The 17,507-nt window shown below is 39.8% G+C and overlaps 1 protein-coding gene across 3 annotated transcripts in view; it reads left to right on the forward strand.

Annotated features, from left to right (window-relative positions):
* Sim1 (SIM bHLH transcription factor 1) overlaps positions 1-17,507 on the forward strand; it is a 126,549-nt gene that overhangs the window by 40,145 nt on the left and 68,897 nt on the right. For all 3 annotated transcript variants that reach the window (XM_029542586.1, XM_021205290.2, XM_029542585.1), the window contains one exon: positions 9,575-9,743. In XM_029542586.1, coding sequence (XP_029398446.1) covers positions 9,575-9,743 — 169 coding nt within the window. The remainder of the gene's footprint in view (positions 1-9,574; positions 9,744-17,507) is intronic.

Raw genomic sequence — 17,507 nt, forward strand, 5'->3', positions numbered from 1 at the left:
GTGTGTGTGTGTGTGTGTGTGTGTATTCATGTGTGTGTGTGTGTTCGTGTGTGTGTGTCTGTGTGGGTGCATGTGGTGTGTGTTTGTGTGTATGTATGTGTGTGTGTGTCTGTGTGGTTGCATGTGTGTGTGTGTTGTGTGTGTTCATGTTTGGTATTCCCTTTAGCCACTCATCTGTGTACAGACTCTTTAGTAGTGGCCACTGAGACTAGTGATGCAATAAGCATAGGGATTCAGGTACCTATTTTGATACGCTGGTTTCCTTTCTTTCAGCCCTTTATTCAGAAGTGTGATAGTTGCATTATAGTGTAGCCCTATCTTTAGTTTTCTGAGGATCCATCATAGTGTTCACTAGTTTGCACTCTCAGCAGCAGTGTGGTGGTGCAAAGGTTCACATTTCTTGCACTCCTAGTAGCATATTCCAGTTTTGTTTGTTTGTTTGTTTGTTTGTTTTGTTTTTTTATGATTCTGACTGGAGTCTTCTTGTGATCTTAACCATAGATAGTGATAGTTGAGTTCTTTCCTTGTGTGCTTGTTGGCAGACTGGTAATCTCGGAGAGCAAGTAATTTATCCTTGATTATACTCCCAGCTGACTAATTTTTTTTTTTGTGTGTGGTATTTCACAAAATCTCTAAATCATTTTGGATAGCATGGACATGATAACAAAATCACCTGAACATCGGGAATTCTTTTAAGTGTGTGTGTTTGTATCTTCTTCAATTTGTTTGTTCGTTGCTTTGTCATGTTTATTATAGAGAACTTTCACTTGCATGACTAAGTTTATTTTTAGTATTTTCCTTACAAGTATCTCTTGTAGATAGGGTTACTTTATTTGATTTCTTTCTCAGAAAGCTAGTTAACTATTTGTGTATAAAATCCCCCCCCCTTCCTCTCTCTCTCTCTCTCCAGTGCCTTACTTACTGGCATGAACTACCACATCCAGCTTGATCTTCCATTCCCTTCCCTTCCCTTTCCCTTCCCCTTCCCCTTCCCCTCCTCCTCCCCTTCCCCTCCCCCTTTCCTTCCCTTCCCTTCCTCTTTTCTTTTTTCTTTTTTTATTGGATATTTTATTTATTCACATTTCAAATGTTATCCCCTTTCCTGGTTCCCCCTCTGGAAACCCCCATCCCATCCTCCCTCCCTCTTCCTGCTTCTATGAGGATGCTCTTCCACCTACCCATCCACCCACTCTTGCTTCCCCACCCTGGCATTCCTCTACACTGGGGCATCAAGCCTTCCCAGGACAAAGGGCCTCTCCTCCCATTGATGTCTGACAAGGCCATCCTCTGCTACATAGGCGGCTGGAGTTGTGGGTCCCTCCATGTGTTGGTGGTTTAGTTCCTGCGAGCTCTGGAGATCTGATTGGTTATTACTGTTGTTCTTCCTATGGGTTGCAAACTCCTTCAACTCCTTCAGCTCCTTCAGTCCTTTCTCTAACTCCTACTTTGGGAACCATGTGTTCAGTTCAATGGTTGACTGCAAGCATCCGCATCTATATTGGTCAGGATCTGACAGAGCCTCTCAAGAGACAGCTGTATCAGGTTCCTATCAGCAAGCACTTCTTGGCATCTGCAATAGTGTCTGGGTTTGGTGTCTGCATATGGGATGGATTCCCAGGTGGGGCAATATGGCACTTTGTCTCCGTATTTCATCCCTCAAGTATTTTATTCCTTCTTCTAAGAAGGACTAAAGCATCCACACTTTGGTCTTTTTTTCTCTCTTTCTCTTTCTCTTTCTCTTTCTCTTTCTCTTTCTCTTTCTCTTTCTCTTTCTCTTTCTCTTTCTCTTTCTCTTTCTCCTCCTCCCCTTCCTTCCTTCCTTCCTTCCTTCCTTCCTTCCTTCCTTCCTTCCTTCCTTCCTTCCTTCCTAAATCCGATGAAAGTAAATTAAGGGAGGGAAGTACATTTGGCTTTATGTTAAAGGGGAAACAGTCCACCATGCTAGGGAAGTCATAGTGGTAGGAGTGTCTCTGTCCCTAGAGGTAGGAATATAAAGAAGTGGCCCCTTGAATATGGATATAGAAAACTCATGCCAGAATTAGAATTTAGGGATCATTTTCAAGGCCTATTTCCAGAGACCTAGTATTCCTTGTTAGACTCCAGTCCAAAAGGTTCAACAGTCCCCAAAACAATATCATCACGGGGACCAGTTGTTCAAACACATGCGCCTAGGCTGTAAATTTCACCTTTAAACTATAAATCTGATTATGAAACATATAACTTTACTGAATAACTTTACTTACCAGTCCTATCAGTCTTCCTGTGAGGTCTTCATGTTTTATGTGGTCTGCAAACTGGGAAAATTTGATTTTCCTCCTCTTTACTCATATGCCCTTTCTTTCCTTTCCTTGCTTTCTTGTTTTGGCTGAAATTTTCAATACTATGTTAAATAAGAGTAATGGAGGTGGATATCTGTTTTTTTTTTTTCTTTCTTCTGTCAGCTAGACACAAGCTAGGGCTATTCGAGAAGAGGGAACCTAAACTGAGGTGGTGCCTCTCTAAGACTGACCTGTAGGCAAACATGTGGGGCATTTTCCTGCTTACTGATTGATGTGAGAGTGCACAGCCCACAGTGATCAGTGCCATCCCTGGGAAGGTGGTCATGGATTGTATAAGAAAGCAGGCTAACAGGGCCCCCAATGGAGGAGCTAGAGAAAGTACCCAAGGAGCTGAAGGGGTCTGCAACCCTGTAGGTGGAACAACAATATGAACTAACCAGTACCCCCTGAGCTCGTGTCTCTAGTTGCATATGTAGCAGAAGATGGCCTAATCGGCCATCACTGGGAAGAGAGGCCCCTTGGTCTTGTAAACTTTATATGACCCAGCACAGGGGAAGGCCTGGGCCAAGTAGTGGGAGTGGGTGGGTAGGGGAGCAGGGGCTGGTGTGTGTATAGGGAACTTTCAGGATAGCATTTGAAATGTAAATGAAGAAAAAAAAAGCAGGCTAAGAAAGTCTTGAGCAGTGACCCAGTAAGTGGTGTTACTTCATGGCTTCTGTATCAGTTCTTGCCTTGAATTCCTGACATGTGTTCCTTTGATAGCAAACTATGATGTAGAATTGTTAGTGAGATAAATCCTTTACCCCACAAGTTGCCTTTTGTGTTCTGTTACAGCAATAGAGACCCTGTTTTTCTTTCCTGTCTTCCTTCCTTCTTTCCTTCCTTCCTTCCTTCCTTCCTTCCTTCCTTCCTTCCTTCCTTCCTTCCTTCCTTCCTTCCTTTCTTTCTTTCTTTTTCTTTCTTTCTTTCTTTTAGATCTTTTAGGGGAAATATCTTCAGCTTTCTCCCAGAAATAAGTTTAAGTTTGAGTATGTATTTGTTATATCACTACGTTAAGAAATATTCCTTCTGTACTTAATTAGTTGAAAGTTTATAGATGAAATGGGATTTAATTTCTTTAAATTCTTTTTCTGTTTCTAAATCAGGGCTTTTTTCATATGGCTTTTGTCTTTTATTATTTTGGTGAGATGCATTACATTTATTGATTCGTGTATGCTAAATCATCTCTGCACTCTTAGAATAGTTCATGGTGTGTATTTGTTTTTACTTTTTTTTGTGTTTTTGAGATATAGTCTCATTTTTATGTAGCCATGGCTCTCCTGGATTTCCCTAGGTAGATGAGACTGGCTTTGAATTCACAGAAATTCACCTGCTTCTACCTCTTGAGTGGTGGGATTAAAGATTTATGCTACCAGGCCTGGATTAATTTTTTTCTCATTATATTTATTATCATTGTGTGTGAGAACATGTGCCAAAGCACATGTACAGAGACCAGGCAACTTTTTGGGGTTAGTTCCCCACTTCCATCTTTATGTGGGCTCTGGGGTTGTAATGTTTCTGCGTCACGCACAGGCGCTTTGTCTGCGTGGGCAGAAAACACCTTGGACTGGGTTCGTACTGAAGAGCTAAACTTCCTAAAATAGAGATGAGCTGCAAGAAAGAATATTATTTATTAATTACATGTGGGAGAACCCAACCCTCTCCCGCATGTCCCATTGTCTCTGCTGAGTGTTCCTCTCAATGTCGCATTCTCAATGGCTCAATGTCCCAATGGCGCGTGGTCCAATCCTCAGCGGAGCTGTGTCTAGAAGGTGGGTCCAATCGAGTAGNCGTGACGACATTGGTGGTTGGTCCGGGTGATGAGTGGGCGTTGACAGTGGGCGGTCCGAGAACGCTGTGTTCTGGGACGTCCGGGGAAGCAACTCTTAGCGTGTCTGTAAGGGGTTCAATACAATGCTTAGAGGGTGGCGGGCAAGACCCAACATGGGGTTAAGCTCAGGTCATTAGGCTTTTGTAGCTGACATCTTCACCTGCCATACCGTCTTGCCCACCCCCAGGTTTGATCTTTTTCTTGTGCTCTTAGCTTGGGGCTGCTGGTATTTCATTGAAGAGTTTTAGGTTTATATTCATCAGGGACAGTGGTATATAGGGTTTGTGTGCGGTGTGTGTGTGTGTGTGTGTGTGTGTGTGTGTGTGTAATTGCTGTGTCTTTGTCTGATTTGAATATCAGGCTAATGCTGATAGGATAGAATGAGTTTGGGAAAGTTCCTTTTTCAGAAAGACCTTGTATAATTTGATAGTGCAGATTTGTGCATTCTGGAATTTATGAATAGAAAAGAAAAATGAGTCTTATTTATTCCCTTCATATATTGAAATAGGCCATATTTGTAATGGTGAATAATTTTTGCTGTTTATGCATGTGATACAAGGCAGGAACTGAATGTATTTTCTGTGTCTGGTGAACAGAAGTGCATTGGATAGAGTGGACAAGAGTGGAAGCCCTACCTCCTGTCAGAACCCAGTGTGCCTGGCTTTACTGTTTTGAAAAGGAAGGCAGGTCACACAGTCTCTTTTTTCCTACTGAGAAAATCTGCTGGTTTTAAGTTATTAGTGCTCATTGAGTAGGGAAGAAGTCTTTTTAAAGTTGTGTTTTTGTCTTTCTCTTCCAGTTATGTGATATACTGTGCATTTGCATTCATATTGTAACAAAATGTCTCTTTGCTTATGCATTCCAGAACTTTAAAGTTTACTGGGAGAGATCATAATCATTTGAAAACTATGGTAGGGTAGGAAATTGTTCCCTGGTCTCCTCTGTACTTTCCTCAGGATCAGCCCTGTTGCCTCCTTCCTGAGAGATAGAGGCCTTCTGCTCATTGATCTCTACAAACCCTGTAGAACACAGCCCTCACTCAGTAAGTATAAACTATATGATCTCAGAAGACAGGAAGAGATCTTCATAGGAACAGATGGGATGTAAGATGTTGGGGGAAAGAGAAAGCCCCAAAATCAAAAGCTTAGTTTAGGGACTGTTGTTTAGATAAAGTGAGAGGCAGAAGAAGGAAAAATCTCAAGATATTAGAAGAAAAACAAATCAAGAGATGTATCGTGGACCACACTACATTTCTTTTTTTTCTCTATAAAAATTCTTTTATTTTTAAAATTATTTTATTAGATATTTTCTTCATTTACATTTCAAAGGCTATCCCAAAAGTCCCCTATACCCTCCCCTGCCCTGCTCCCTACCCACTCACTCCTACTTCTTGGCCCCAGCATTCCCCTGTATGGGGCATATAAAGTTTGCAAGACCAAGGGGCCTCTGTTCCCAATGATGGCCGACTAGGCCATCTTCTGCTACATATGCATCTAGAGACATGAGCTCTGGGGGTACTGATTAGTTCATATTATTGTTTCACCTATAGGGTTGCAGACCCCTTCAGCTCCTTGGGTAATTTCTCTAGCTCCTCCATTGGGGGCCCTGTGTTCCATCCTATAGAGGACTATGAGCATCCACTTCTGTATTTGCCAGGCACTGGCATAGCCTCACAGGGTACAGCTATATCAGTGTCCTGTCAGCAAAATCTTGCTGGCATATGCAATAGTGTCTGCATTTGGTGACTGATTATAGGATGGACCCCGGGTGAGTCTCTGTATGGTCCATCCTCTTGTCTTAGCTCCAAACTTTGTCTCTGCAACTCCTTCCATGGGTATTTTAATCCCTATTTTAGGGAGGAATGAAGTATCCACGTGTTGGACTTCCTTCTTGATTTTCTTGTGTTTTGGAAATTTTATCTTGGGTATTCTAGGTTTCTGGGCTAATATCCATTTATCAGTGAGTGCATATCAAGTGACTTCTTTTGTGATTGGGTTACCTCCCTAAGGATGATATCCTCCAGATCCATCCATTTGCCCAAGAATTTCATAAATTCATTGTTTTTTAATAGCTGAGTAGTACTCCATTGTGTAAATGTACCACATTTTCTATATCCATTCCCCTGTTGAGGGACACCTGGTTTCTATCCAGCTTCTAGCTATTATAAATAAGGCTGCTATGAACATAGTGGAGCATGTGTACTTATTACCAGTTGGAGCATCTTCTGGGTATATGCCCAGGAGAGGTATTGTTGAATCTGCCGATAGTACTATGTCCAGTTTTCTGAGAAACCACCAGACTGATTTCCAGAGTGGTTGTACAAGCTTGCAATCCCACTAGCAATGGAGGAGTGTTCCTCTTTCTCCACATCATTGCCAGAATCTGCTGTCACCTGAATTTTTGATCTTAGTCATTCTGACTGGTGTGAGGCGGAATCTCAGGGTTGTTTTGATTTGCATTTCCCTAATGATTAAGGATGTTGAAGATTTTTTTTCAAGTGCTTCTCAGCCCTTCAGTATTCCTCAGTTGAGAATTCTTTGTTTAGCTCTGAACTCCATTTTTTAATGGGGTTATTTGAATTTCTGGAGTTCAGCTTCTTGAACTCTTTTTATATATTGGATATTAGTCCCCAATTTTATGAGGTCCCATTTGTCGATTCTTGATCTTACAGCACAAGCCATTGTTGTTCTGTTTAGGACTTTTTTCCCCTTGTGCCCATATCTTCAAGGCTTTTCCTCACTGTCTCCTCTATCAACTTCAGTGTCTCTGATTTTATGTGGAGTTCTTTGATCCACTTAGACTTGAGCTTTGTATAAGGAGATAAGAATGGATCGATTTGCATTCTTCTACATGATAACTGCCAGTTATGCCAGCACCATTTGTCAAATATCAAGTGACCATAGGTGTGTGGATTCATTTCTGGGTCTTCAATTCTGTTCCACTAATTTACCTGTCTGTCGCTGTAACAGTACCATGCAGTTTTTTTTTTTTTTTTTTTTTTTTATCACAATTGCTCTGTAGTACAGCTTGAGGTCAGGCATGATGATTCCCCCAGAGGTTCTTTTATTGTTGAGAATAGTTTTTGCTACACATTACATTTCTGACTGAGGCATCCCCATGGTCTACACTGTCTTCAGAAGGAGGTGATTAGAGAAATACTGACAGTGATGTGGAAGACAAGGTTTATGACTTCTGTTTGAATCTTTGTTGCTCTTATCGAATATTCTTACTCATTGAATGTCAGATTTCAAAGGGTACTGGTTCCAGGATTTTTCCATAGAAACCAAAGTCTATGAAGTCCTCTATAACAAATGGAGTATTTGTATATAATCTACATCCTAAGACATACCCTGTATGTCTTAATCTTTTCTAGGTACTTATAATTCCTAAAATAATACAAATGCTGTGTAAATAGTTGTTGTACTTTATTGTCTGTGGAACAATCAGGGGAAAAGCCTGTATGTGGTTCAGGTCAGATGCAATTAAAAATATTCTCAATCCAATGTTATCTGGCTCCACAGATGTATAACTTTTAGATGAAGATGCTGACTGTGTGAGGATTTTCTCTTGTAGCTTGCTGAGATGTGTCATTACACTGCCCAGGATAATACTGAAACTGGTTTACCTGGTTTCCGTTCTTACTTGAAAGACTCCTGGCCTGAAATATGATTTTTGCCTTTTTGAGTTGATAAGTAAATTACATGTATTTATAGCACATGGCAGGGTTAGTTTTTATTTGTATTTGTTTTTAAATTTCTTTTAAAAATTTTTATTAGATATTTTCTTTATTTACATTTCAAATGTTATTCCCTTTCCTGTTTTCCCCTCCTAAAATCCCCTATCCCATCCCCCCTGCTTCTATGAGGGTGTTCCCCACCCATCTACCCACTCCTGGCATTTCCCTACACTGGGGCATCGAGCCTTCACAGGACCAATGGCCTCTCCTCCCATTAATATCTGAGAAGGCTGTCCTCTGCTACATATGCAGTTGGAGCCGTGGGTTGCTCCATGTGCACATGGCGGGGTTCTTGATATATGTATACATTGTGCAGTGGCTAAATCAAGCATACTTTGTGTATGCACTAGCTCACATACTTACAATTTATGTTTTTCATAGTAAGGACACTTAAGAATCATCTCTCACACTAATTTTGAAGTAATTAATTAAACTTTTCTATTTACCTGATTTTGCTAGTTTCCTAGAAAGAGAAAATGATCGTAGGACAATACATTATTTTTTCACCATGGAACATGACTGATACATTATTGGATATATTAAGTTTACATATATATATATATATATATATGATGAATAAATGAATGAATGAATAAATAAACAAACAAATAAATAAAAGTTTACAGTTTCTATAGAGTAAAAAAAAATAGTCACAATTAGTCACTGACCTTGCTTCATACCATTTGGTTCTAGAATCCATAAGAATTTTTCCCCACAAGTGATGATAAAGAAGACTATTTGAAAAAGTTATTTTGAGGGACTAGAGGGAAGTAGATATTCTCTGAACAAAATTAGAGGTTCCAAGTGACGACATCTGATGTTGTCTGGAAGGCTTTGAGGTTGTGCCTGTGGGCATGACAGAGTGGACTTCATAATCAAGTGCCTTGATCCCTTCATATCAGTCTGCAGTCACTATGTATGTTTTTCTCCTGAAAGGATTATAATGTGCTACACATTATACTTATCACCTTCATTCTCATGTCTCTGCCGAGCACATAGTCTGGTTTATCTGGAGCACAGTAAATGTTTATTAGATGAATGAAGGAATGGAAAAAAAAAAAAAAACGTTGGTGATGAAATGAACTCCGAGAAGGCCGATTTAGCCTGTTAAAGGGACTTTTAACTATTTTGAAGCTAGCTATAAGAACGTTTAGAATGTTTATCACAATGATATTGTTGCTGATGATTTGTTATCACCAGTTAGTTGTTGGGTTCACTCACATGAAATCCTTTAGTGCAGATTTAAAAATTCATATCTCACAATCCAGGGCACAAAATCTCACTTTACCACTTAACACCTTTTTTCAGGAGTAGGGCTGCTGGATGTGAGCGTAACTGGGGTAACAGCAGATTTCTCTTGGGCTGCTAGAGAGCCAAAGGGCTTTCTGAGTCATTATACTTACTGCTTAGGTTTTTAATTAAAAATACTTATCTGAGTAGTTAAATGAGAGGTTCATCTTCTACTTAATAAAATAAATGGGTGGCAACCACATCCACACACATTTGTTAAATAAAGTGAGTTTTTTTCTAGAACGATACAGCTGTTTGAGGAAACCGGCTCTATGACTAACATTTGTTTTCTTTCTTTCTTTCTTTCTGTATATAGAGAGTACTGTCTCTCCTGGTGAGAGAACACATGAATCTATTCCTTATGGTGGCTGACTAAAGACTTTGTTCCTCACCCCACAGAGACACAGAATACAAAGGACTGCAGCTCTCCCTGGACCAGATATCAGCCTCTAAGCCCACTTTCTCCTATACCAGCAGTTCCACTCCCACTATTACGGACAACAGGAAGGGGGCCAAGTCAAGGCTCTCCAGTAGCAAGTCAAAACCCAGGGCCTCCCCATATCCCCAGGTAAGTACATGGATGTGCTACAACTCCCCCCCCCCCTTGTGACTTGGTTTGATCTTGATGTGGAAGAGGTATAAAACCAAACTAATCATGTCTGGTTGACTGATTAAAACTGTTAAGAGGAAGTGCCAAGTGATGTTGCCGTTTTCTGTGTTCTTGAGAGTTAATTTTTATCATCAGAATTTCTTTGCTATTTCGATGGATTCTACTTCCTCCTTTCCCTAACCCCCAGCAACGATTAACTGGGAAGATTTAACCAACATAATAAAATATAGGAAATAAGGGCTCAACAAGAAACTTAAAAAGAAGATAAGAGTTTAAAACTAAGAATAAGGAATGGATTCAGCATGAGATTTGCCCAAAGACTGCATATGGGAGAAATGGGACAGATAGAACCTTCCAGATGATAGGTTGGAAACAAATCTCTCTACAAGGTAGTGTGAAATGGTAACACACAGAGGAGACAGCCTTACAATACTGCAAGGTACAATTAAAAGGAATGGTTTTTTTTGGAGGGAAAAGATCATTTTTGTGACTACTGTGTGATAAACAGAAGCTAGGTTTTTGCAAGGCATGTGTACAGCTTCTTGCCTCTGGAAATAGCACAGGATTGAGGATTCCCTAATCCCATAACCTGTGGGAGGACCTCCATTTCTTTCTGGAGGTGGACTGCTAGACTTCTCGCATCTCACTGGGGGTAACTCAGAAAATTATTCTTGGGCTAGTAGAAAATTAAAGGGCTTTCTGAGGCACCATAAAAATTATTATTAATAAAAAATGCCAATCTGGAGGATACTGAAATGATTATTTTTGTTTTTAGAGCTGTTATTTTTTTCAATTTGTAATTATAGTCTATTTGAAGAAATGTTTTTCATTGACTCGGTCATTAAAAAGCTACTATTTGCTAGATTATTTTAATGTCTGGCTAATGAAGATGAGATGACAGTGACTTCTACCACCAAGAGATTTAGGTCGCATGGCTTGAAATCTTTCACAGAAGATGGGGGTTTCTTTACTCAGACAAAGTGGGGAGATGGGTGACGCCTACATGTTTTTCAGTGCACAACTTCTTCCAGGATGGCAGAGTACTTTATGTGTGAGACAGAAAATAACCAAAGACACGACCAATGAGACCTGCTGCTTTCTCTAGAGATTCTGTGAGGAGCTTTTTATATTACCATCTGGTGCTTTGGAAAGGGAGTTTTATTGCTTCCTTTTAGAAATGGATTATCCTCTGGGTAGTTCTTTCCTCAAATATATGTGAAGGTTGGACATGCAGATGAAAGAAGAATTTAAATTAGGAAATACTAAATGAAGGAGTTTGTTCTTTGTTATATAGGACACACAAGTGGACACACACACACACACACACACACTCACACACACACACTCACACACTCACACTTGTACTCCCCTTGTTGAATGTTCTGAACTTCACTGCATTGTTTTCCCTCATGCTCATCTCTTCATCTTTAAAATTTCTATCAGTTCATTCTAACAGTAGATGCTCTCCCATGAGAGGACTTCTTGTGTATGTTTAACTGATGAAGAATTAATTTAAAAGTTAAAAATATAAGAGTGAAAGTAGAAAATTCCTCTTTATTATTTTCTTTAGAATTGTATGTTTTTCAATGAGGTTTTGTAATGTGTAAAGTCACGCACAAAGACAAAGCAAAAATCACACACCTTTTTAAAGATAGGATTTCTCTATTTGTGCATCAATATTTGGATAAAACCAGTACTTAGAATTTTGGCTGTATGCCTCCTTTTAAGCAGCACAGTTGACTGTAAACTAATTTTATCTTATATGTATGTACCTAGTAACACAGTATATCTACTTTTTAAAAAATTTAATTTTATTTGTAATTCATTTTTTACATTCCATATTTCATTCCCCCCTCGCCATCTACCCTCTGACTGCTCTACATCCCATACCTCCTCCCCATCTACCCCATCTCCACATGGATGCCCCCAACCCCAACCCCACCTGACCTCTAAACTCCCTGGGGCCTACAGCCTCTTGAGGGTTAGGTGCATCATCTCTGAATGAACACAGACCTGGAAGGCCTCTACTGTATGTGTGTTGGGGGCCTCATATCAGCTGGTGTATGCTGTCTGTTTGGTGGTTCAGTGTTTGAAAGATCTTGGGTGTTCACATTAATTAAGACTGCTGGTTCTCCTACAGGATTGCCCTTCTCCTCAGGTTCTTTCAGCCTTCCTTAATTCAGCAACAAGGGTCAATTGCTTCTGTCCATTGGTTGGGTGCAAATATCTGCATCTGACTCTTTCAGCTGCTTGTTGGGTCTTTCTGAGGGCAGCCATGCTAGGTCCCTTTTTGTGAGCACTCCATAGCCTTGGGACCTCCCCTTGAGTTGGATCCCACTTTGGGTCTGTTGCTGGCTCTTTTCTTCAGGCTCCTCTACATTTCCATCCCTGTAATTCTTTCAGACAGAAACAATTATGGGTCATAGATGTGACTGTGGGATGGCAACCCCATTCCTCACTTGATGTCCTGTCTTCCTGCTGGAGGTTGGCTCTATAAGTTCCCTCTCCCTACTGTCACGTATTTCATCTAAAGTCCCTCTCTGTGAGTCCTGGGAATCTCTCACCTCCCAGGTCTCTGATGCACTCTGGGGGGTCGCCCCAACATCCTACTTCTTGAGGTTGCCTGTTTCCATTCTTTCTGCTGGCCCTCAGGGCTTCAGTACTTTTCCCTCACCCAATACCAGTCAGGTTCCCCTCTGCCCCCTCCTCCCACTACCTCCCCCACATTGTCCATTTTCCCTCCCAAGTGCCTCCCCATGTGTGATTGCTTTCTAGTATTTCTTCTTTTTAAAAAAGTACTTTAATTTATTTATTTTTATTTATGTGCATTGTTTTTTTTTTTGCCTGCATGTATGCCTGTGTGAGAGTGTCAGTCTCCTGGAACTGAGGTTACAGGCAGCTGGGAGCTGCAGTGTGGGTGCTAGGAATTGAACTTGGGTCTTCAGGAAGAACAGCCAGTGTTTTTAACCACTAAGCCATCCCTCTATCTCCACACTATTTCTACTTTCAAGGAGCCATTGATGCAGGCTGACAATAACAGGTATTTGGCATTAATTTTTTCCTTTATTTTTTATTAGATATTTTCTTTATTTACATTTCAACTGCTATCCCAAAAGTTCCCTATACCCTCCCTCCTTTCCTGATCCCCTACCCACCCACTCCCACTTCTTGGCCCAGGCCTTCCCTTGTGCTGGGTCATATAAAGTTGGCAAGACCAAGGGGCCTCTCTTCCCAATGATGGCCGATTAGGCCATCTTCTGCTACATATGCAGCTAGAGACACGAGCTCTGGGGGTACTGGTTAGTTCATATTGTTGTTCCACCTACAGGGTTGCAGGGCATTAATTGTTTTGATGTAAGAGCACATTGGAAAAATGTGACAACCAGAGGATACTCAACATTGCTTCTGATGGAAGAAAGCAACTTCAAAATAGGCCCATCTTAGATACATTTAAGTCCTCAGAAATCTTAAAGAGACAAATCTTTAAAAAAAAATTTCAACCAAAATTATTATTTTAAAAATTACTTATTTACTTTATGTATATGAATACACTGTTTTCAGACACACCACAAGAGGGCATCAGATCCCATTACAGATGGTTGTGATCTCCCATGTGGTTGCTGGGGATTGAATTCAGGACCTCTGGAATAGCAGTCAGTGTTCTTAACTGCTGAGCCATATTCCAGCCCTCCAAAATTAGTTTCTAGCATTAGCTAGTTTGTAAGTTTTATGTAGCATTGCTCTTATAGGGTTTCCCAGTTCTTATAGCATGTGTGAGCTGAGGATCTGTTTCAGAAAGATGCTATGGTGATCTTTGTGAGATCTGGAGGTATAGACTGGATAAAATACAAACAAGTGGTATAAAATATTCTTCAAATTTTTAGTAAAGTTAAAGTAGTAAGTTATGCAATAGAGTCAGAAGTGTAATGAGAGATGATGTGTATAGAGGGCTTTGTAAATTGGTGTCTGAAAAGTGTGGCTGATCTAACTTTGGGGGAAGAATCAGGGACATGGAAGTGAAAATGCAGGATGAAGAATCAGGGAGACCAAGACTGAGAAAGGCAAGACCGTGTCAGTAGTGTGACTGAGTCTAGGGATGGAGTGAGGGAGCTCAGTGTGATTGATATGTCTGGGAAAGTAGATTGGTGCCAATACATGGTTAGCCAAGAAGTTTCAGTATTTTGTGGGGAAGAAGTAAAGTATTTAGGTAGGATATGAGATTGCTATGGTGAAGCCAGCCAAATTATTCAAGGGAATAATTCACATAGTTCTGATGAGAGTTGGTAAAGACCTGTTAAAGTCCTAGGAAAGATTGCTTAAGTTTCTTTATCCTTGCTCCTGTATCCCTTCTTGTCATAGATATGTTTTTGTCATATTTATATTATTATTTTGAGAATTTACTTTTACAGTTTCCTTTTAGTTTTTTTTTTCATGTCAAACATATTGAATTCCTCTATGTGCATTAATAAATGAATAATGGTAATGGGACAATGGCTTGAATTACGTTTTAGATATACATTTGCCCATTTCTGGTACTTTTTATTTTAGCTCTTTATTCAAACTTCAATGTAAAGAACGTGCAAATAAAAATACCACATGCTCATTTTTCAAAGTAGTCTTCTTTCTCTGTTACTTCCATCTGCAAATTCTCACTTGATGTTTCAGAAGGCTGACTGCAGAGCAAAATGGAACCTGCAAAGTAGTGGCTTAGGCTTCTTATTAGGTTAATGATGATTTAATGATTCTATATCATTTGTTGCCCCCTTTTATTGATGTATATTATGCACATTAAAATATTCTAGCGGATGTCTAATGAAAAGCAGCAAAGCTTTTTGAATTATTTACATACTCTTCTATGGACAGTCAGGATATGCACAAATTATAATTCACTCCCAGCCCCTAGACTGGGTGCAGGAGTAGATGAACCCTCAGGTCCTTCTTTGGAATTAGAAACCCTTGGGAATGATTTCAGACTTGATTACATTATGGCTGCTTAATGAATGACTCAATCACCTTTGCACCTCTGTGTATTACTTGAGTTGGGAAAGGTCAAAATGGAATTGTTTTGAATGGTTTTTAGAAAAACGGTGATAGGAAACATTATGGTTAATTTCCTAAGATTCTCTACATAGATTCAGGACTGCTGTGTGGCTGAAGTCCTGTCACAGCACTGCAGTAATTTAATGCTACAGGTCTTATATATGTAAAAATAACAACAGTTTTTATGTTTTATAGTTTTTTTGAATCAGAGCTATGGAGTTTATAGAATTTATTTTTCAGACCTTATGCGTTATACATTGTTATTATGCTTTTCAAATTCTTTTGGTAAAAAATGTGACTACTCTACTACCAGTTGAAAGTTATCCTGCCACAGTTTACCATGTCAGCCATCAGTAAATTGCCTCCTGACTTCAGAGTTTCCTTTTAAACTTTTTATATTGGTAGGTTTATAGTTCTCTTTAATACAGTCAGTGCATGCCAGCTGAGTTTATTGCATCATCCTGTTCTCCTCTCACCTTTTCTCTAACCAGCAGTAACCAAAGCATGTGTCATCCCTAATAAGGATGTATGTATCACACCGTGGATGCTTCTGAAATCTGAAAGTGTTTAATCACTTGCTACAGACACACTGTAACACTTGCAAGTTTTATTTGACATCTGTTCCTTTAAACAATTTCACAGAACCCTCTTAATTTTCATGGCCAGCAGTCTGGATTCCTTTTGGTGAAGGTAGAAACTCTCTTGGAAACAGTTTTTCTGGCCCCAACAATACCCTGGTGACTACTGTACTGGAAACCTGACATTTTACATTACAGGAAAAAAGTACCAGTAATTTTATAAGAAAATAATTCCATTACACATAGTACTTTTATCATTGCTATTTAGAGATTCTTTATTTGATGTTTTATGTATCACATGAAAGCATGAAATTCTTCATTAATTTTGAAAAATACTAATTTATTTGTATAAAAATGAAACTATCTTTACAGAAAGTCTTGTACGATGCAGGCTAGTTTATAGTAATAGGATTAGGCCACATACAACTTTAGGACTTGTCTTCTTATGTAGAAATATCAGGAGATTATTCCAACAATTTTGATTCTTTAGATTTTCTTCATATATGAACTTCTGAGTATTATTATTATTATTATTATTGGGGAGAAAAGGTTTATTCCACTTACAGTTCCAAGTTACAGTCCGCCGTTGCAGAGAAGTCAAAGCAGGAGCTCAGCTATGAAGCTAGTCACTTCATGTCTAAAAGAAGAGAGAGAATAAATGCAACCATTAAGAAAGCTTAATTAGGTTTTCAGTTGTACATAGTTCAGGGATCAGCCCTTAAAACAGTGTCACTCCCATTTGGCTGGGTCTTGCCACATTAATTAACTAAGATCATCCCTCAAAGACTAACCCAACATAGAAATCCCCACACTAAGATTCTTCCCCCAAGTGATTTCATGTTATGTCAAGTTGATAATTAAATCTACCAAGTGGCAGAGAGGGACATAAACCCTAAAGCCCGTGTTCTCAGACAACACATTTAAAGCATATAGACCCAACTAAATCACAACTAGAACCCAAATTTGCAGTTGGCATGCAAATTTGTAAGGCAATACCACCTCAGTGGGACAAAAATAAATCACAGGTGATCTTATTGGCTTATCATGACACCAAGCCCAGTCCCAAGTGACCTCCTCTATAGTTCCCGAGTGCCCCCAAAACTACCAAATCTGGCTGTTTATGTTACAGATGCTTTTTAAACTCAAGATTCCAGAAGGAAAACTGGCCTAAAACCTGACTAATATTTTTTTGCATTTTATTATTATTTGTCATTCACTGGAGCCAAACTTATGTTCAGAATTTCTATGATGGACACTGAAAACACAGTTAGAAAATGATAAGGATAGTGTAATGCCAGAGACAATAACAGAATTAAAGGATGTAGTTTAGCCATAATGACAACCCATGCAACCTTACAGTTATTGCTAAGTGTACACACAGATATACATATGTATACAGCAGTGAGATAATGTGGAAATCACAGTTACAAATGTACTGTGATGGTTCGAATATGCTTGGCCCAGGGAGTGGCACTATTAGGAGGTGTGGCCTTGTTGGAGCAGGTGTAGCTTTGTTGAAATAATGATGTCACTGTGGGGGTAGGCTTTCAGACACTTCTCCTAGCCCCATGGGAGCCAGTATTCTCCTGTTTGCCTTTGGAACAAAATATTGAATTAGCTTCTCCTACGCCATGCCTGTCTGGATGCTGCCATGCTTCCTGCCTTGATAATGGACAGAACCTCTGAATCTATAAGCTAGCCCCAATTAAATGTTGTCCTTTTAAGAGTTACCTTGGTCATGGTATCTGTTCACAGGAGTAAAACCCTAACTAAGACATGTACCCACATACAAAATGAAGGCATCTGCTGTGTGTGGCCAAAGGCACAAAATTTCCCCCTCTGTTGCAATGCCCGTGTGTACACTGTCCTATTCTAAGGAAACTGTAAGACTTATGTGCCATCAGGTCTGTCTTACATACCTTCACCTTCTGTCAGCCTGTGAAGGACTCCTTTGTCACAAACACTGAGTATGGTGGAGTTTAAATTTAAAAATCTATGCTTTGCCAGGCATGGTGGCGCACGCCTTTAATCCCAGCACTTGGGAGGCAGAGGCAGGTGGATTTCTGAGTTTGAGGCCAGCCTGGTCTACAAAGTGAGTTCCAGG

The sequence above is a fragment of the Mus pahari genome, chromosome 9, assembly GCF_900095145.1.
Source record: "Mus pahari chromosome 9, PAHARI_EIJ_v1.1, whole genome shotgun sequence".
In the NCBI taxonomy this organism is placed as follows: Eukaryota; Metazoa; Chordata; class Mammalia; order Rodentia; family Muridae; genus Mus; species Mus pahari.